The sequence below is a fragment of the Coturnix japonica genome, chromosome 11 (assembly GCF_054131305.1).
Source record: "Coturnix japonica strain WE chromosome 11, WE-NBRP24, whole genome shotgun sequence".
Taxonomy (NCBI): domain Eukaryota; kingdom Metazoa; phylum Chordata; class Aves; order Galliformes; family Phasianidae; genus Coturnix; species Coturnix japonica.
The window spans coordinates 26,585,225-26,607,233 of NC_140673.1; the positions used below are offsets into that span (position 1 = coordinate 26,585,225).

The 22,009-nt window shown below is 42.3% G+C and overlaps 1 protein-coding gene across 39 annotated transcripts in view; it reads left to right on the forward strand.

Annotated features, from left to right (window-relative positions):
• The window catches only part of NFIA (nuclear factor I A), a 323,759-nt gene that overhangs the window by 280,522 nt on the left and 21,228 nt on the right, over positions 1–22,009 (forward strand). For 18 of the 39 annotated variants that reach the window (XM_085511645.1, XM_085511653.1, XM_085511650.1 and 15 more), the window contains 3 exons: positions 8,051–8,229; positions 10,807–10,972; positions 18,060–18,151. In XM_085511645.1, coding sequence (XP_085367771.1) covers positions 8,051–8,229; positions 10,807–10,972; positions 18,060–18,151 — 437 coding nt within the window. The remainder of the gene's footprint in view (positions 1–8,050; positions 8,230–10,806; positions 10,973–18,059; positions 18,152–22,009) is intronic. The other 21 variants (XM_085511646.1, XM_085511651.1, XM_085511654.1 and 18 more) reach the window with 3 other exon arrangements.

Below are 22,009 nucleotides of genomic sequence, written 5' to 3' on the forward strand. Positions count from 1 at the left end.
CTTCATGCATTCCAAGATGATAATTCCTAATTCCAAAACTTTACAGCACAAAAGGACATTTTGTAATATACAGTTGTACTTATCACATTGCATATTATTTGAAGGCTGCCCTCAAAGATGCCTGACTACAGCAGCCTCCTACTTTCCTTTGCATTTGGACAAAAACTAAGCAATGGAATTTCATTCTGATACAGACACCTCAAATCAAGGGATGTTAATTTAAGACAGTGAAAAGAGGAGGGAGTCACAACACGAGGGTAGTAATGTGTATGGCAGTTGAGCAGAAACCCCAGATACCATCCCACTGACCAAGAGATTAGCTAACCCAGCCTCAGTGCAAAGTCATGCTCTAGGTTAGTGTGAGGATACAGGGAGGGCTCGCCTGGCTTTAACTGAGCATGTAGGTGCAGGTTTTGATTCTCCCCATTCCCTCACTTCGAAGCAAGAGCAATCTGAAAGGGAAGCAGTTTCCTAACAGATGGCCTCAAGGTCAGGGCTTAGTAATTACTGGATGCCCTACCCAATCTCCCGTCCACTGCCATATCCCAGGCAGGGGAGGACCGGGAGGAAGGCTCGCAAATGGTTAAAGCTTCAGCTAAACAAAAGTCAGGAACCGTGTAATTAAAACTCTACCTTTGTTGTATTGTAAAGAGTTAGCCTGTGACATAGGAAATATTTAAAGGAGCAGGCTGTTCAGCTAATTTGTGTGCGACTGAACTGCTTAGACAGTCCTATCCTAAATTAACTGTAAGGCCACCCACTGAGATTGCCTCATAAAGGGCCATGATTGCTCAGCTTCGTTTTGTATAACCGTTCAATAATTACTAGATAAATGCATAACTAAAAGCTCTATTACACTAATAATTTGTACTGAGATAGATGTGTGGGACACCATGCTGGGTTAATTTGTCATCCCTGCAGCAAACTTCTAAAGAGGGCTCTTTTGCAGAGGAATTGTGTTAATATGTTGCTCCAGTGAGGACATGTTAGAGCAACAAGATGACTTGGTCGCTTAATCTCCTAAAGAGGCAAATAGCCTGGAGGGTAAGTGCCAGAAAGAAGAATGGGGGGTGATTAACACAGTGGACCCAGATTTAAATGCATCCTGACAAAAGCAGCTGATCTAACTGAGCAAAAGAATGAGACAAAGTTTAAAAAATAAAAAAAAAATAAAATAAAATAAAAAAAAAGGACAGTGTTAAAAATACTAATAGGATTTCATGCATCCCTAAAAAATAATATAAAATAAAGTGCTGCGGGACCAAAGTCTGTTACTCATGCTTTTACCAATTCGGCGTTCAGATTCTTTGCCCTCTTTGATGTATCCGTGAAGTTAAACTGTATGCTTGAAACAGTGCAGTGAACTATAATATTTTTATCTCTGCTTTATGCTAAATTCTTTTAGCTTCAGACACACACAAAAAGCACATTATTGCTTTAAATATGGAACCCATGTTTAAGCATGAGAGCTCTGGATTTTCAACCTCCTCTATTGACAGAACCATAAATCATGTTAAAGTTAAGTGAATTACTGTAGCGTGGAACTATAGCTTTAACAATGTTTATGTAGTATCAGCTTACCATCTACAGAATGAAAGGGGGAAAAAAACACTGATATTAGAAATGGGAATGTGGAGTCCTATTAACTTAACAGCAATATATCACTCCAAAGTCACAGATTCCATTACCATGCCCTTTTTAGTATCAAAGCAGAATTATATCATCACACGCATAAAGGTTGTGGTTTTTAAGAGAATTTGCATTTCTATTGTAAACTTATCAACTGCATTTCATTATTAGGAAGACATGATGTATTCTCCTAGCTGTAGTTTTTATCTCCTATAGGTGAATACATAGTATGTATTAAAACCAATAGTAATATGCAAAAGTTGCCAGTATTTGATGTGAAATAGGAATTCCACAAATAGGTTAAATAGTATATATTTTTTTGCCTCTACCTTTTATCTTGGGAGGGAGGAGTGCTTTTGATTAGAGGTGATTTTTATTCCTCTACCCATGTGATCAGTTTTTAGCATTATGATCTCCCCAAAGTAAGAGAACGCTGACATGTTTTAAAAGAATCTGCTCAAAATAGCAAAGTTAAGTGGCCCCCTGCCTGTGCCAGAATCTGAACCCAGCACTCAGTTCAGCTCTACAGGTTTTCAGAAGCAGCTCATACACCAATAAGCCCTGCACCCAAATGCAGCTTTGAGCATGTTCTCCTTTTGCTAGGAGCTCATGGGCAGAATGTCCTTCTGCCTCCCACTTGCTGCTGCAAAATCTCTAATTTCCTGAACAAAGGGTCCAGGTGCCTCACACAATTTGGTCTTCAAAGCAGCAAAAAGGGGCAGATAGGCAGCTCAACTCGAAGTCACTGTGGATCTGCTTTTTCAGCCGCCCACCTGCACTTGACTTCAGGAGCTGAGAGTTGAGCATTCTGCAGTTCAGTCCTTCTTGACGTCCATGGGTGGGAACAGATCTTCCATCCATCACATTTAGGGTACAGCCATTTCCATTACAGTTTGAATGTTCCTGCTATGTGTGCCTCTTGCTGCATTACAGGACTGAAGCAATGCATATGTTTCCCAGCAATCTGAATTCCCCTCACAGGGCTGGTCCTGCTCTGCTCAGTTCTATCCTCAGCAGCTCCATGTTGAAGTAGAGACAAGTCCTTGCTACCCTAAATTTATGACTGCTCTACATTTATCACCCTAAAGTCTATCCCTAATGGGCAGTGAGAAAAATGGGGACTTTCAGAAAGCTTTGAAGGAGTTACAGGGACTCAGGTCCCACTGAAACTGAAAAACAGGTAATGAATTCTCTCAGGACCTCTGCAAGTCCCAGACCGAGTTTCTTAATTACTTTTTTTTTCTTGTTTAGGTAACTGCTTTCATCACAAAAATCCCTGGACTTAAAGCTATTGTTTTAGGCTTCTATTCTTCACCTCTTGCATTGTATTATACACAGAAGTGTAAGTTTCTTTCAACAAATTTGGGTTATTGCCAGATCTCCTTATTAAAAAGTCACTCTTCATATTTCCGATAAACACAGCTGTTTCATGGTGTTTGGAAGCATTTCACATCAGCCAGCATGGTGGCTCATCCAATTAGTCCTCTAATATGGTCAATTTTGAGAGTAAGTACCTTTGGGGTACAAAAGGTGGGATACATCTTGCATAATTTGAACTGGCACTTGCTTCACTTAAATGCTAGCTGAAGGCCTGCAGCATGCAGGGAGTTAAAGCAGCCTAGGAGCCTGAAGTGGAAATATCTAGAAGAACAAACTGTTCCATCACATTTCCAGGGAAATGACTTTAAAAAAAATATACTTTCTTAATTGTAATGAAGCCAATTATAACGGCCTCAAAAACAAGCAGATATAAGTGATCCTGTTTCATTATGATTATAATGTTACTATTTCTAGGAAGATCAATCAATCTTTAATGAGCTGTTAGTAAACCTAACCATCACTTTATGCAGGAGGTATCTCATCATTGCGCCTTAGCGAAGCTGACCCACTGAAGGAACAGTGGGATTGCATCCCCAGATCACTAATTCCTTGAACGGGTGGGGAGTGCAGGGTCTTTTCCCAGCTGGGAGAAGGCAACACAAAACAACCCCTTTATTGATTTCAGATGACTTTATGAAGAAAGAAGTTTCATCCTAGTCATCTGGATGTGAAGGGGCTTGGCAAGGGTTTTTGGAAGGGGAGATGGCAGGTGGATGGATCAGTATGTCGTTCTCATATGTTAGACTGTGCGGGTGGAGAAATCTGAGTGCTGCAGGTGTGACCACAAAGTCCCTTTGCCGCCTCAGCTAGTGCTCATGGGAGAAAGGATCCCATGGGTCTGTAGTAGGACTGCTCCAGGGAAGGAGCCTGAGAAACCCTCTTATTCTATGCAGCACAGTACCACGAACTCATAAAGTGCTCAAAAATCCAGGATAGCATGCAACAGCTGCACTGCGTAATTACTTGGCCCAATAGCAGTAGTATTAAAATACTGGTATATCTGTTGCAGGCCACCATACATTATCATCTCATTTGCAGTAAAAAGTCGGGGATGTTTCAAGTGAGCTTCAATGGAATTAGAATCATGTGTGCTTTGAAATATTTATGCTTGCCTTGAGATGGAAGGAGAATTCCTGCCGCCAACCCCTCCCCACCCAAATAACAGATCTAATAACACCAGATAGTCCAACTCCTCCATACCTACACTAGGTAGAAGTGAAGCTCCGATCTGGAGTACACTTACTTTCAAAGGTGGTAGGGCTTATATTTCATGTCATTTAGTGAGGTCAATAATAAAATATAAATGTCACAAGCTGAAAGACGCCAAGAGAAATATGGTTTGGCAGTGCGGAGCTGCTTAGGGATACATAAATAATAAGTCAATAAGTAAATAAATAATAGACAAAGATGTGTTTTATCTTCCATTTGAAGATCTCAAGGAATTTACAGTCACTGATTGAGACTTGTAATTGTCCATCAGAAGCACATAAGTAGCTACAGCCCCTTCCGGTATGCAGAAAAAGTCACTTCACTCTAGGCATGGCTTGAGGACGGAGTGACTTCAGAATTTTTGTCAAGCATTTCTGTGAATTGTGACTAAAATGACCTTTAGGAGGAGCAGAGGAAATAACAATGAATCAATTGAGTTGATTAAAAATGTGAGGATCTGTGTATTTGAAAACATGGTTGTGTTATGCCCTCAGCACCTGCTGGAAAGGCTGGTTTTGCACACCATGATGAGTGCCCACAACCACTCGTCTAAGTAGTTGTCTGTGTATGAGCTGCAGTTCTTAGCCTTTAGCACTGAATTCCATCTCTCTAGTTTAAGAAGACACGCTTCCATTGCTGATCCGCTTAATGGCAGTAGATTCTTCCTCTTAACAAGCAACCCTTCCTACTGCTGCTTGAGAAATAGGGTATTTTCCAGTCAGAGACTGCAAAACCAAACTTTTTGGGGTTCCCTATTCCATCATGTCTTAAATCAATCCATCTATGCTGAGAAAATGAAAAATGAAAACATCTTTCCCAGACAGAAGACTGGTGCCTGTTCAGCCTTGTCTCCTTCCCCCAGTCTTTCCTAGGACCAGCAGGAAGCTCCTTGAGGCTGTGCTGCAGAGCTGGCCAAGGCTCAGGGGAGGAGCCACTTTCTCCTTCTTGCAGCACCTTACTGTTGTGAATTATTGCCCATCACTTCTTCATTCCTTTTGCTTCTCTCTGTCTTCAGGAAGACCACTGACAAATGCTTTCTGCTTTGTTTTCTACCCTGAGATGCAGAGGTCAAAGGCAGCAAAGACCTTCTACTTGCATGTCTATGAATATTTCCACTTTCTAAATTACCGTATTCAGAGCCAAACCTTGGAAAAATTAAATACAGCATGGTCTCAGAATTTCCACTTGTTCCCTGGGTACGATTTTTTACTCCTCCTTGTTGGACTGAAGTAGAATTCCTGTCTCCTTTTCACTCAGCAGAAGAAAGAGAACACATTTGTTCCTAGATATGTGCAAACATGCAGTTATGCAATAGTTTTGTATAGCATAGACAGACTGGGTGCTAAGATGATTCTTGTTAATAAATATTTAAAAAATCATACGGTATTTATTACATAATTAGATGTTTTCCATGCAAACTTTCACTTCTCACATTTATCTCCATCCTTCGTCATTCCTTTGGCATAGAAGAAAGGGGGGAGATGTGAATGGAGATAAAAGGGAAGAGAAAAGAAAAAATAAATTGTTTAACACCAAACAAAAACAGAAATGTATGCTAACAAAATTTTGTTGTAGTCATCAAAATGCTTCCCACCAGCTTCTGCTGAACAAATAGTCATGGCAAAATATTTTGACAAGCTCTAAAATGGATGTTGCTGCTGGGAGGAGGTGACGATGCATTTGTACCCATGAAGCAGGTATGACTTAAGTGCTATTAAAGCAGCTAAACCTGCAGCTGGGAGTCAGGGAGACTGGGGGCCCTGGTTGGAATCATGGGGCTGCAGGGAGTGAAGGCAGTGGTCTGAAGTGGTGAGTGGAGTGGTTCCTTTGGTTCCTTTCCTTCTGCTTGGCTCTCGCTGTGTCTGGGACAGCGAGCTTGAATGGTAGACAACCACATTTACTATGGTGAATCCCACATTGCTCTTAATCTTAAGAGCACACTAAAAAGGAGCTTTGAGTCTTAAAAGCTCCTCTTTTAGGAGCTTTGAGGATTTGGATTCTTTTTCTGAAGAGTTGTTAAATATACTGTAATAAAACTGGGAAAAAAAGCTTGTTAGTTTTGAAGTGAGTAAGAAATAACTCAGTGTGTGTGTAAAACATGCAAACAAGAAGAGAGAGTGATGCACAACAGTGCGTGCAGATTGAGCAAGTTGGGTACCCAGGCATTGGCCTTGGCCATGGGATAGCTGTGAGCATCGCCCAGCTTTGTGTCCCTCCCATGCAGCACACAGGCATGAGTGCAGCTCTTTTTCATGGGTGTCAGGGCAACCATTTTCATTGGGTAGAAAGGTGGGCATAGCAGCACTGTCCAGCCAACTGTTAATGAATGCTTGTAGGGTAATGCAGTAGGATTCCTTGATGCTCTCTCTGAGGATGTTTCATACACATCTTCAGGCTCTGATTTTGTTAGCGGTTTAGTAAGCTAAGAACAAAATTGTAGTAAAGTGTTATGTTATTAAACTGGTGATGATCAAGACTAAGAAGCAGACTTCAGTTTCTATTCATCTGAGGCTTTTTCATGATATTTGTCATTGCAACGGGTGTTTGCTTGTCTTTATTTCCTGCATCTCTGCAATTGTTCCAAAAGTGCGAAAGGCTTTTGTTCTCCCCTTGTGTATTTAACTTAGTAGAAAGCCAACACACAAGTTTCTGTAGGGCACTGCCTGCCTTGCTCAGCCTTTATCTAACCGAGTGCGTGTGGTGAACAAGTGGCGTAAATGCATGTGAACAGCCCTGAAGGACTACCAGGACAGCACGTAAGGGAGCACAGGGATACAGTGATCACTGCAGGGTGAGAAATAAACTGTGATTTACGGAGGAGCTTGTGCTCAGCCACATCACCTGGCCATTGTAAAGAGAGAGCAAATTCCCATTTTAGAGGGGAAAGGGAGAAGTCACAGTGCTGTGAACAGCCACGTTGCTGCCTCGTGGTGACAGCAAGCAGTGGCAGGCACTGTTGACTAACGAGGGTCAGGCTCAATCTGTCTCAAAGGACGAGGGTGTCACATCAGGTAGGAGAGCGTAAGTCTGCCTTCAGCTGCGCTTGTAGCTCTGCTGGAATCGGCCGAGGTAAAATTTGTCATTGCCAATGGGCTCGCGTGCATTACACTCTACACCTTCACTCCAGCACATTTTCCAGCTCTCTTTTTCACAGCCGGCTCGTTGGCCTATAAATTCACCAAATTAAACCTCATCCGTGAGTACAGGCTGGAGGCTTGTGGAAGATTTGAGCCTAACATTATTCAGGAGTAATGTAAATGTAATTTTCAAAATGATCTTGCCACTTTGTGCATGTTCATTAGATGAAAACAGATTACTTAAAATAAATGTTCCTAAACCGAGATGGAAAAAAAAGCAACAAGAAATGTTAGCGCATCTTTAAATTACCAACCATTTACAGTACAATGCCAAATGGATTCCTATGTGCAAATCCAAGTTACATGAAATGCCAATTAAATCAACCCTAATTTCCCAAATACATTTTTTATTGCCTGATTGATTGGGGCTGCTCTTAAGGTGATGAACAGTTTTCACGTTCACAATGGGCTGCTGATTTCTTTCTCCACGTCCACTAAAAACCCAGCAAATCCTTTAAAATGTCTGGCTGCGTTTGCTCCCAGGGCTTAGAGGGTGTGAGCGTAGGACACAACGTGGTCTGATATATTGATTGTGAAGATGAGATGTGGAAGCAATGCGGTACCATTTTTAAAAAGGCTGGAAAAAATAAACAAAAAAACAAAACAAAACAAAAAACAAAAACGACAGTAGATTTGAATTGTTTTCTTTTCCAAAGGCAAAACTCTCTATAACTTCTTTGTTTTCTTTCCTATAGCAAGTCCACATGCAACACCATCGACTCTTCATTTTCCAACATCACCCATTATCCAACAGCCTGGGCCATACTTCTCACACCCAGCAATCCGCTATCATCCTCAGGAGACTCTGAAAGAGTTTGTCCAACTTGTCTGCCCCGACGCTGGTCAGCAGGCTGGACAGGTGGGGTTCCTAAATGTAAGGAAGCCGTTTTTATTTCTTCAGAAGTGTTTGTCCTATGTAAAATTAACCGTGGGCTGACGGGGTTACTTTAACAGCATGTTGCTCACAGGAGCACACCTTGAGTTATCGTTGGAAGGAAAAATAAATGCTGCCATGGCAAAAAAAATACTGTTAAAAGAATAAAAAAACAACAAACAACAATGAAACCCTCTTGACCACATTGTGGTGAATTCAACCTAAAGTGTCAGCGGAGGCAGTGACATGGCGACCTCCTGGTCCCCCCACAAATGGTTGTGCTGCATGCACTGTAACCCCAGTGGAATGAGGGTTAACAAAATATGAAGGCAGAATAATTTTTATTAATTATTTCTGAAGTTCAGGGGAGAGCAGAGGTGGGGGGTGGGGGGGAATGAGAGGGGGGAAGGAGCAGGAAAAGGGAGGGTGAGAAACAGATGTTTCAGATCAGCTAAGTTCATTAAAAAAAAAAAAAATACTGCCTTATAGCACTTTAGATCAAGTTGACCAGTACTTGAACTCGAGATGTTAAAAGTACAGTTTATTATGGTTTGTTATTTCTGTAAGCAGTTATCTTTTCCCCCTTATCTCTATGAAAAATTAAGCAGAGTTCCAAAGCTTCAAGTAACCATTTTCATTTTTTTAATCAAATAAAGCGAATCATCTTTCTATTATTGAAGTAGCATTCCGGTCAAATACAGAATTTATAAATTTTATGTAAATCATACCTAAAATAATGCTCTGAATATTTCATGAAGTGTAATGCCTGTAAGTTTTTCCAGCCAATGAAGTAATAATTGGCAAAATGACTGTTTCTTTCTTTGTATACGTAGGATTGAAAGCGTTAATGAGAATTAGTTTAATTATTAGCATCTAATTTATTACACTTATTTAATAAGCTATATTGTCCTCGTTGCTTTCCTTTCCCTAGCAGAAATACCGACTCTACTTCTTCTAGCCAGGACTGGCTTTGAATAATGTCTGCAATATGTTAGCAGATACATTTATGTCTAGACAACAAATCAATATAGTGCTTTTCTTTTTCCTTGAGTATTCATTTGCTTAATTTATCCCAAACCATTCAGCATTATGAACTGTTAGCACACTCACGATGAACATACAGCAGGGGTCTTCTTGGCAAAAAAAAGGGGACTTAATTGTGAGACAAGATAGTGTTTGAGAGATGTCACTAATATATTAGTTTATTAATGGCACTGGATGTTGGCAAAATAAATATCCCTGAAGGATTGCTTCTCACTGCAAACACTGGGAAATGTAGTCTTTGAAGTCAGTAGGAGTGCAGCTAAGTAAAATGCGGATGAATTGGAGTATTATTTATGCCCTAAACCATTTTTGCTCTAGCACGGGTGTGATTTGCACCTACAGAACTTTAAGGCTTTTTGTCAGTGCCGAAGCAGGTGAAATGAAAATGAGGTCCCAAGTGTTTGCCAGGATAAGTGTTTTGTCCCCAGTAATTGAGGCTAATGGAAACCTTAACAGGGATTAAAATATTATTTTATTTAGCAGTACTTAGAATATGGATCTCTGTTTAAAGCCGAGCTTTTATCATTGACAGAAAAGCAAACGCTCGGTGCCAGAAGAACTGCACTGAGATCAATTTGCAGAGTGCCGTCGAAAGTGATCTCATTTTTGTCACTAAAATGGAACACCTGGTTCACGGGCTGTCCTACTTTCTCTTTATGACAGCATTTGGCATCTCTCTGCATATGGTTTTCAAGTGTCCAGGCTGTATTAAAACGTAAATGCCACAACTTGGAAGGGGGAAGGGTGGCATTGTTTTTCCAAGGCCGCTTCTTGGTTTTGAGATGCTTGAAAATGCTTTCACATACAGACAGGTTTTTCAGATGATTAATTGAAAGCCAGCACTCACACGGCTAGGCCCATTCCGCCTGGGACTGACCACATCCCAGACTAAATACACGGAGGAAATTTTCCTAATGTGCAGAGTGAAGCAGTTCTAAGTTCAGCTGTTTCTCCCCAGAATCATAACGGCTACTAACCTGCGAGCTGCACCACTGCTAACTCAAAAGGGATGTGGGAGCACAGTTGCTCTAATATACACTCATTCATTTTTCCTGTAATAAGATATCAGCGTGACTTTTAAGACCACCAGAAATGCTTATTTTTCCTTTTAATGAGCAGTATCTTTGAGAAATTCACACTCGAGTCCTAGGCACTGATATCCTAAGGGCATTGCAGAGGCACGGATATGGGACATGCAAGGGGTCAAAAATACTGCTGAAACGCTTGCTGAGCGTGAGTAAGGGACTGCAGGAAAGGTAAAGGGTGGTAGAATTTAATCCAGAGCAATTCAGACCCGCTGCTAGTAGGATACATGTTTAACAGTGAGAATTTCCGTAGTTTGGCAGGGTTCACGGGGCTTGAAACAATGTTCCTTAAAATCAATGGAGAATTAGAAACAGCGCTCTTTGCCACCTCTTTTCTATAGTAATTGTGAATATGGTGCACATAGTTTGAAACTGGACTGTTGTTACTGGAGGTTCCAAATAGCTGGTTTTTAGTATAATTTCTGTCTGTTTGCTTGTTTTTCGGCAGCCCAATGGTAGCAGCCAAGGCAAGGTGCACAATCCATTCCTTCCTACCCCAATGTTGCCACCACCACCTCCGCCACCAATGGCTAGGCCTGTGCCTCTGCCAGTGCCAGACACAAAACCTCCAACTACATCAACAGAAGGAGGGGCCACCTCTCCCACTTCTCCAAGTAAGTATAGACGCAGCGGGAAGCAAGGGCTGACAGCAGCGCACTGCGTGCTGCTGTCGTCCTCTATCTCCTGGTCAGAGATGAGGACTGGACTAGCTCAGAGGATGTAGGAGAGCTCTCTGCTCTCTGAGTGACCAAATTCTTAGCTTGTTTTGTATCAGTGAGAAGAGAGTAAGCTGAAGGTTACTGTTTTGTCTCTGATTTTGTTGGCATTTCACATAAGTACCTGTAAGAGAAATCAAAGCCTGTAGCTAAGTTAGGTCACGGAGCTGGGACCTTTGACATCCTTACAGATATGAGGAGGCAATTTGGTATCTCAGGACAGACCTTAGAGTTTAGATACTACACAGAAATCAGATAGCCTCACAGAAAGCATTAATGCTTACACATACTTGCTAAACTAACAACTCTTTCAAGTTATGTTCATTTATAGTCCTTTTGGGAATAAGTCTTCTTAGACTAACCCAGGCGTCTTTCCCGTATGACATGGTTCCTGAGCCCTACATTTTGGGCAAGCTATGGTATTTCTTAGGCCCAGGGAGAAAGCTTTCATCCTCTCTCCACCACCCACACGGCTCCCATATGTATTTTGTGTAGCCACAAGTCAAATATACAAATTCCTGGATACACACTTGGGGATACCACTTTGGACTCACTCTGCTGGGAAACAAATGCAGTTCAGCTGGGTTTGATGCTTTAAAAAAGTCTGGATGTGCAGGGAGTTAATTGTGAAATGATTTAATGAAGCTATGCTCAAACTGACATTTAAAAACAAAAGGGAAGCTTTCAGTGCTTTAATGGCAACTGTAGGGGACTTGTTCCACAGTGAAGGGTGTCCAAATAACATCCACAAACAAAAATCAATCTAATCGAAAGAGCAAATCCCTTTGTGTGCTTTTTAGGCTTATTATTTAAATGCTATATGCAGCCGCTGCTCGATGCGAAAAGAGGGATTCGCTATTCAGAACATGTGGAGCTGAAACTTTTAAACCTTTATATACTGTTCAGGAGATTTGCTCAGGTTCCGTGGGGCATTTTATAAACCCAGTCGTTCTTAGAGCTTCGCACTGCCTTCTGCTCTGCCAAAGCACGCAGCCACAAACTAAGCAGGATGCTCCAGCTTGCTCAGAAAATCAAGTGGGTTTTAGTATGAGACAGTCTGGTAAGATCGTGAATGTGATCGTCTAGAATCAGGACTTCTAGAACTGATCACCAAGTTTTCGGTGAAACAAGCAGTTGATTCATTCCCTCCCCTCTGCTCTTCTTTCTGACCTTAGACCAACACTTGCGCTATCAGGAAGTTTTGATGCTTTCTGACAGGAGATACCATCTTTGAAGGCCTATTGCTAAGATACAGCAGCAGAATCTAAAAGGTTAATGTTTAGTCATGTTATCGCTTAATAGAGTCAGCAATGCCTTACTGTTTCTTGGTCTTCAGAACTGGGAAAAACGAAAGTAGGTCAATGTATATTTGTCATCATGGTTGTGACTCAGTTTACTGGCAGTGTGCGGTGTCTGAAAGAAAAAAAAAATCCCAACATCATTTCAGCAGTAATCTTAATACCGATTTTTTTGTGATACTGTGATCATGTAAACAAGCTAAAGGCATGTTGGCCTGATTCTCAGCTGGCATAAAAACTGGCATTGGTCCACTGAAGTTAGCAGAACACCACCATTGGTGTCAGCTCAGGCCGGTCACTGTGGCTCAGTGTTTAGCAGGCAGCTGCCACGTTAATTGGGAATGGAGGTTTTCTCAAGAGCAGCTAGTTAATGGTATTTAAACAAAGGATTAGGAAAATAATTACTGTTTGTTAATTAGCTACGCTGATATCTAAACATATAGCTCTGTGAGTAGTCAGACATGCATCTTCCTTCTGGTAAGAAACAAGGGTTTGGGATAATAGTGAATTGAGTTGTAAAGAAGCATATAATTTAATTTAGGGACAAGTTTTACAGAAAAGTAGACTGTAGGAAATGCTTTTTAAGAAAAAAGAAAAACCATTGCATACGTACTAAAGCCAGTGGAAGTGGCTGGCTACATAAAGAGAAGGACAATGCGAAGTGCCTAGCCTTTCAGTAAGAGCCCACTGGACATCATTCAGCGTGTCAATCAGTACCAACCCTCCATTTATGCTGGTGTTTATTTTTTCTTAACTAAATATTAGCCTACAAACAGCAAGTGCAGATTCACCAGTTTCATAAAAGCTGCACAAAAAGGTGTTTTCCATGGTGACGGGCTGCTTGAGTGCACTGGTTTGGGAGTGTCACTGGGTTATGGCTGACTGCCCTACGCAGCTCTAGGATATTGGAAAGTTACTTATGCAACAAAGAGAGGAGTGATGTTAGATTTTGGCCAGACTCTCTCCTTAGCTGTGTAGGGGAGAATTAAGCCCCCCTACACACACATACACACACAACACCACCCAAGGAAATGGAGTGAAAAGGGTTGGCATTTGTTCCATTCTCCTTCCCTTTTTTGGTCTAGCAAAAAAAAAAAAAAAAAAAAAAAAAAAAGCCCTCTGCAGAAACAAAATACAGTTATGGCCCTACCAAAAATTGGAATATGGCCCTCCTGAGGGGTGCAGGAGCCAGGAGCAGCTGTTCAATACAGCATGGCCTCCTGGGAATGAGAGCTAAAAATCACAACAAGGTGGTTAATGATTCTCAGAGCAATAGTGAAACTCTCCAGCTGTGACATTAACCAAAACACGAACGTTAGCACTGTCCGAGGAATGAAGAGCCCCTGGAGATGCACACCAGGGATTCACCACTACTGGGTGGCCAGGCGTGCTGTGGGACTTGAACACTTCAGCTGCACATCCTATCCCTTTAGAAAGCCAGCATTTTTCCTCAGTGAGATGACACAACAGAGATGGGTTTCATGAGGTTTAGGAGTCTTCAACTGTCCTCCATAAAAAGCCATCCAAATGGAACACATCCTCAACATCAGACACAGCCCCAAAATTACAATCTTATTTCAGATCTGATCTTTTGTTGGTATCCCATAACAGACACAGAACAATATTTTCTCAAACCAGACAATTTTCTGGGCTTGATATCTCATTGCCCAAAGAAAACGGCACCTTTTTGCATGCCAGTTGGACTCTATTGCTACCATAACTGAATCTGTGCATTAGAATCTGTGGCCCTCATTCCTATTTGGAGTCTTAAGATATTGCCATCCTGTGCACCATCATTGCTAAGAGCATTTTTTTTTTAACTAAACATGTTCTGAGGCTCACAATTCTGCATGCAGAAAAAGTTTGCTATCTTCCCTTGTTGGGCAAGATTGTTATCAGATAATGTCCCTTAGTACAAAGGGGTTTTCATGTTAAACAGCATTTGTGTCAGGATGAGAAGAATGATCTGGTGGCTATAGTACTTGATTCATAATCAGATTGGATTTCTCTCCCCTTCTCTGCTGTGTGTTGACTGAGCACCCCCTGGGCAAGCTATTTCAGTTTGCAGTTTGCTCCTTTCCCCATCCATAAAAAAGAGGGTGATGACTGTATCATTTAATTTGTTAGAATGTGCAGTTCCCTCTAAGATACTCAGCTGCAGAGTGCGTTGTGGTAGGAATTGCTGTACTGCACCGTGTTCCTCCAGTTAATTCTCTCACTGCAACTCCACAACTGCTATACTGGCTCCCACTCCTCTGCAAAGAGTACGGCTTTTCCTATCAAGCACACACACCTGTTGACTTGGTCTGTGAAAGGCAGACATAGTGGTTCGTTAGATTATTGCTCATCCAGATTATCAACCAAAAGTTTTTCTTTTCAATCCAGAACTGATAAACAAAACACTTCTATACTTCATAGAAATGAGTTCAGGAAAGTATATTTTGAATTAACGCTCAGCTACTGCCGACAATTTCAAAATACATGACATACCCAAAACTGTTTGTTTGTCTTGTCTTTCATACAATTTCTTGCCATTTTGGCTAAATATCAAAGCTGTCTGTGTGAGCAAATGTTCTTTCCCTGCCAGCTCCTGTTTTGCTTGTTCCTGAAGTGAAGCATCATAGCAAATTTGTGGCATCACATTCATTTCCTTGGCTCTGGGCTATGATGTTGCAAACAACTCTTTGTGAATTCCAGTAGCAGGAAGACTAGGCCGGGCAGGAAGATGTTCCTACTCAAGCCCAGCGGGCTACCTGTGGGCTACTGTAAACAGCCCAGGTTTGTGCAATTCCCATAGAACAAAGTTGATAAACATCAGGAGATCTGCCTCAGAGACCTGGCTTCTGTTCCCTTCCTTGCTGTGGCTTTTCCCTTTCATAAAAAGGAGTGTGAAGATCCCACGACAGGGCTAGGGTATCTGTGCATACCATAGAACAGTATAACCAAGCACAAACCGTTGTGAGTAATTTGCCCCTTCATCTCAGGACAGAATACTGAGATCAGGAGTAGCAGGACTTTCAGGAATCCAACCTCCACATCAGACAAGGATATATATAATGGGACTCTAAGAAGTGGCAAGAAAACCATCTAAGCAATACAGGGTAATGCTCCCTTTTCTGACTAGTTTCCTGTACTGTAATAGGAGTCACTGCTAATAGTCATTCCTAGTCAATGTAGCGTTCTGAGCCAAAATGGCCAGTTAAATCCTCCAGCATCTCAGGACATTTTGCAGTGAAGTGGGTCCAGCAGCTTGGGAGAGCCCAGCGCAAAGCCTGCTCTGCATGTGTGTTCCCCATAGTGTCAGTGCTCTGCTTCTTGGCTCTAGCACTGCAGTTACGTGCCCTTAAGGAAATACCACACTGACATCCGAATGTTTTCAAAAGTTAAACACGGTCTGAAGCGTTATGGAAGAAAGGTGTATGAAATAATTCACCCAGAAAGGTTTGATGGGACTTCTTTTTATTTAAATGCTTTGGAATCTGTCTGCACAGAGAAGATATTTAAGGCAGAGTTCTGGTGGTTTCCCTTTGATTTTCTACCAGGTATCACATTTGGCATAAGTATCTGCCAAAAGGGAACTGAAACAAGGTCTTGAGCTCCTTCCCTTCTGAGTGGGACTTAGCTGCTCCAAGGGATTGATTGGCCTCTCCATTCATTTTGCTTCCCTAAAAGTGGACCAGAAGAACCAAACAGCAAATGGCTGATTTCTGATTTCCCCACTGTGAAAGTAATCTTTGTTTTTGCATGACACAGGGCTCAGTACTTTAATTAAACAAACAAACAAAACAAAACAAAACTTACTCTAAAACAGTGCAGGAAAATCTTTATATGTATCACCAGCGACAGAGATGAGTCCTCTCAAACATTTGGCTTCTTTGAATTATTAAGCAAATTAACTCCACAGAAAGGCAAGGAGAACAACTCACCAAATGGACTCGGTTCACTTCTTCATTGATTTGCAGACAGGGATAACAGCCAGTGTAGCTGTTGATAATCCAACACGCAACTTGTAAAATCATTGTGGAAAAATGAATTAGTGCACTTAAAAATTCCTTTAAATCTGTGAGAGGGAAAGGTGGTCCTTGTATGTTTTTTGAGAGGGTTAGTAAAGCATTAGCTGTTTTGAAATTAAAGCTCCCATCGCCAGAAACAACTGGGAAAATCCATTGCTGGAAGACAGGAGTGCCTTATCTCCCTTCAGATCATTTAGAAACGAAGCTGTGCAGTTCCTGGGTGATGCCGGGTGACTTCTGCTGTCTCATTTAGTTGTGAGAATAAGGAGGCATCCGGAAATGTTTGTGAGATTCAGGTAGAGAGCCATGGGAAGAGTTCTGTGTTCCTGGTGACTTGGGAACCCCTCACCAAAGGGATCTGTGGGATGCCAGGAGTTTGCGTGGGCAGCCTGCGCTTTCACCAGTGGGAAATTCCCTGCAGGCAGTGGAGTACAAGGCTGTCCTTCAGCTGAAAGTCATCAGTGGGTGGTAAAGGATTTGGGAAAGTAAATGATGTGGCTCTTATCAGAACCTGTGCATCTGCTTGCAGTGGATGAGGTGGACCGTTGGGTTGGTTCAGCCTCAAACCAGAGACGCCTCCAACGCAATGAGTCCTCACCAAACATTTTGCCATAGGAAAGGCAACAGGCTTCATCTTCACAGACAGCTCAGTGTCTTCTCTGACTCTTAACTCACTGTATTTTTCTGTAATGTTGAAGCCTCAACATTATATTTAGCCTGACTGGAATTTGGCACAGAAGTTTCCTTTAGACATTGTTTCTTTCTCTCTTCATTGGGTAGTTAGATTGTCTGGGGATTTTATTCAGCAGAATGCATTCCCATAAATATATTTAAAATAGATGGAATCACTGTTGGTATTAAGGGGTCTATTTAGGTTATTTCAATTTAGATTTGAACATGCAAATACTGAACAAAGGAGAAGATTGCATGGGGGATTCTCAAATGAGAGGGAGACTGAAATGCATTGAAAGCTTTTGAATTTGGAAGTACGTGGCATTGTGGATGGTTGCAGTGGAGAATATAATGCAACAACAAGATCATTAAAGTACTTCAAGTTTGGAAGTAATCTGGGTTCTTGGCTTGCATTGCATTTAATAGCTTTACATTTATGGGAGCCATTCCAGTTTTTAAAGGCAGCTTCAGCCTTCAGACTGATTGCACTTACCACCCAGTGAAACTGCAACCCATTAATTTTTTACCGAAAGGATCTTCCTAGTTTGTCAAACACATCAAGTGAACATTTTAGAGAGTGCAGACCACAGCAGTATGGAAAGCAAAACTTTATATCGAGAGAGAATGCTGGATTAGCATGAAATAATTAGTAAGCACTTCAGTAAACTCACTGCTTTGCAACCTCTGTGAAAGACCCCATGTAGCAAAGTGAGAGCAGCGATGCATGTGCCATGCCAGGACCCCCCGCAGGCTCCCGCAGCACCTCTCCCAGCATCACGGCGCTGCCCTGTTACTGCAAGGAGCCCTGGCCCAGCTCACACGTGGCCCCCATCATTAGGGCCAAGCCTTTCCAGTGTCTAAAACCAAACTCTCGCTCTCTAAAACGTTTGCACATTTCTATGTTAAACATCTGCTTAGGTGGCTCTGAGATGGTGTGTTTTGGTGTTGTTCGTGTGCAATCTAGTGCCGCTTCCTCAACGCATGTGTCCCTTCCCTTCACAGCCTACTCGACACCCAGCACCTCCCCCGCAAACCGATTCGTCAGTGTTGGACCACGGGATCCAAGCTTTGTAAATATCCCTCAACAGACTCAGGTGGGCCGCTTTCGACTTCTCTGTATGCCTGCACCCTCTTTTTCTTCAGTGTCCTCTAACGTGTCCCCGCGGAGCCAGCTGCATTGCCGCTGTCACTTCACCCACATGGTCTCAGTAACTACAGTGAAATGTCACTTGCAGTTTGTTTGTCTGTTGTGTTTTTTTGGGCTTATGTAGCAATAACGCTGCTTCTGTGACTGGAAAGATCTCTCTTGCTTTCTGAGATACTGCTGCTAGTGCACATTTTGTTCCTCTAGGAATGAGTTTTCAGACTCTGACTCCGAGCTGTTCCCTAGACAGTGCATTTAATTGCAATTCCAAAGGAGCTGAGAGAGAGAGTCGTCAGGTAACTGTGCACCTCAGTCCCCTCCTGAACCCAATGGGAGCCTTTGCCAAAGACTTCCACATTCAGAAAAAATAGCCTCAAATTCCTGGCTGGGCATTTGCGTGGGGGTTTGAGCGAGCAGGCGGTTCTGTAATTGCGAGCACATCTGTTTCCTTACACAAAGAGAAAACAGTCCGGTGGAGGCAGGCCTATAAAGCTGGGTTAGCTGAATTCATAGACCTGCTACGGTCGAATCAGAAGCTCAAGTAAACATTTGTGTTTCTTTAGGAGAAGGACAAGGTTTAAATGTGCTTTTTCCAAGCTGTATCAAATTCCCAGGGTCGATTAAGAAAATAGCTGTTGGCAGTTTTGTTAGCAGCTAATTTGAGCCAGATGTTGAAAAAATTAAGGCAATGCTTAATATCACATTATCATGGGGGAGAAGGTATAAAAAAGTGAGTAGAAGCAGTGTTTTAGGACAACTGCAGTTTGTAGCTTGAAGTGATTGCTTAACTGTGCTACAATTCTTCCAAAGGCAGACATCAGAAATATTTGCGTCGAGGCAGCAGTGGTAACTAAAAACTAATCTTTTCGGTGACCAGCAAACTGTGGAGTACTACTTTTAGCTCTTGTAAGTTGTTTCCAGTCATCTCTGTCCATCTGCCTCATCAGCATGCAGCTTCATGGCTGTCACATCCCACAGCCCTCCTTGCTGTGATGGCAGGACCTATGCTCCTGATGGGGCACAAGACACTAAGCCCCCGAGGTGTTCAGTTTGTAGGGCTGCAGCCACCAGCCCACCAACACAATGTGTTTTCTTGCTATCTGTTCTTTGTGTACAATTTGTTAGGGGCTTTAGTTTATAGCTCTGTCGACAGCACAGGTTAAACTACATTGGATCTCCAACCTTCTCTGCATTAAATAGGGTCAAAGAAAGTACACCGGCAGCGCAGAGCAGGGCTTTAACCCATCAGGTTCTGATTTTTGTTCACACATTAACTAAACACAGCCTGCACCCCAGTTTCAGGCCTCTTCCTTTGTTCGGTTCATTTACGTGACGAGTTTTTGTGTGCCTTCAAGTTTAAATTGTATTTCTCCAGCCTTGGGAGTACACAGAAATACACTGAAGGCAGGAAGCGGGAATGGTGAGGTACGCTGCTAAAGTCCTTAAGCATTTGGTCTTTCCCTTCATAGCTCAGGAAACTTGAAACCCTTTGGAGAATGGTACGTTACCTTTTCCAGAGGGCTTGAAAAACAACTAGTTGGCAAATTGCTCGTGGAGTAGGACACAACAGCATGAAGCCTCCAAAAGTATTTTAAACTTCCTTGCATCCTGCAGCCACAGCTTCCCAGCTAAGTTTGTTGACTGTAAACTCTTCTCCTCCTTACTTATGACTTGAATCATTATAAGTGCTCTAGCCTTACTTTAGCTGCCTCTCCATAATGCAGCATAGTGAATAACAGTGCTGTAATATCGAAAACAATACTGGAGCACAGCTTTCAATTAAAGTCTAACATGCTGCAGTGGGGAACAGACTGACTCCCAGGCTCCAGCTCTGGCCACATCTCTGTGCTTCTATACATCGCTGCACCACCGCAGCCCACTTGGTACTAAATATATAATTTATCAGGGAGTAAAACTCACTACTTATTCATGAAATAACTCTGAAGTTGACCACATTTTAAATCAGAAGAGTGAGGTAAAAATACTGGCTGCAATGAGTGGGGATTTACCTAGGGTTCCTCTAAACAAAGGCGTCCTCTTGTAATACTTTATGCAGGACATTAGTGTATAAATGAGGAGGATCACTTAGGATACTTTCAAAATGAAAATATAAAAACAAATAGGGCTGCGTTATTCAAAGCAGCTGGGGTGGCTGCTTTCCATCAGGGTTTTTATAGTACATTCAGGCTGGGGTTAAAATATGGGTCCTGAGGACCCCTAGCCATCAGGCCACACAGCTCCCTTCAACAGGGGGAAGCAGCTCCTGTAACAACAAAGACCGTATCTGAACACTCCTTTTTTCGGGGTGGAGATTACGGTCCAGCTACAAGTTAGAAGGAAACATAATGATCAGCGTTTTGGTTGCTTTGATTTTCTCTTCCCATAGGCAGGTCATTGGACTATAGGCAATGGTTATACATCATAGTTATTAGACCTAAAGTGCTGCAGAAGTGCATCTGTGCACGGGGATGTGACAGTGCCGTTCTGCAGAAGTCGTGTTTCCCATACATGGGCACTCAAGGGCTTTCACAGAACACTGGAATAAAATCACAGACAAATGTACAACGCTGTGGCTGGATTTGAGCAAGGATCATTCTGTCCTGTGCTGTTTTTAAACAACCAAAAACAGTACATGCCTTTCTTAATGGGCATTATAAAAATTAGCAATAGACATTTCCATTAGCAGCGTGTTCTAATTTATGTCAGATTGCGTCAAATATAATCCCTTAAAGGAATGTTTTACAATTTATGTAATATTTTACTCAGGGAAAGGCTGTATTCCTGTATCAACAAAGGTTGTAGCCAGACTACAGCTCCGTGCAGAAGAGAACAGGAATGAAACTGATTTAAGTCAGTCGTGATTCAGTCACAACAGCCCCAGAAGGGCTGCTGGGCAGGCCTGGCTTCAGCCACTTACACATTTCTCCGTCAGTTTGCTCTTGCAGATGCTGCCTCTGCTTCCTCCATCCGTCTCTCTGCTACTGTGGTGGCTCTCCACGTAATTGTCCTATCTGGGGGGTTATTTGAATCTGAATTTCTGTTTGAGCTATTAGAAGAAACACTTGACTTGGCATCCTCTGTGTCTGTTGACAAAAAGGCACAGGTGTTGTAACCTTTGCTTGATAAATCATTTACTTTTGCTACTTGACTTGCAAGCAATATGGGGGCATCAGCTTTTTAACTACCTTTTCCATATGCAAATCAGAAATACAGTATGCCTGGGGTACACAGTCTTTAGTTTCAAAAGCAAGCTGGTCTGGGTGCCTCATGACTAAGTAATAGATATGCCTCTCATGTTGCCAAGGGCTTATAATAAGGAGAGTGGTAACGGAATGGGAAAGTACCATCACATTAATTAGGGACTGGCCTATCGATAGCAACAGAATAAAGGGCTCTGAGTAGGTTTGCTGGTATTTTTTTTTCCCTAGCCTAGTGATAAAAGTACTTGTGAAACACAGGGTATGTGCTCAGAGCTTGAACAGCTGGAAGCACCAAGCTAGCAGTGACCAGAGCTGGTGGTGTCCCTCCTTGCTCTCAGCACTGCGGGTCAATCTCTAATGCCCTCACTTTGCTCTGTAGTATGAAATTCCTTTAGGGATCATAATCACTCTGTGTGCTGCAGCTCCGCTTCCACTAAACATTGTTTACTAGGCTGAGCCCTGCTCACCACCTACGTACCCAGCATCTTCCTGGAAACTGTACTCGGGATGCTAACATCAGCTCCTGAGCAGCACCCGCCTACCCCATCTATCACTCCTACCTGCCAGGAGTCTGCAAGCCTACAGGGTGAGGGTATGGGGATGCACAG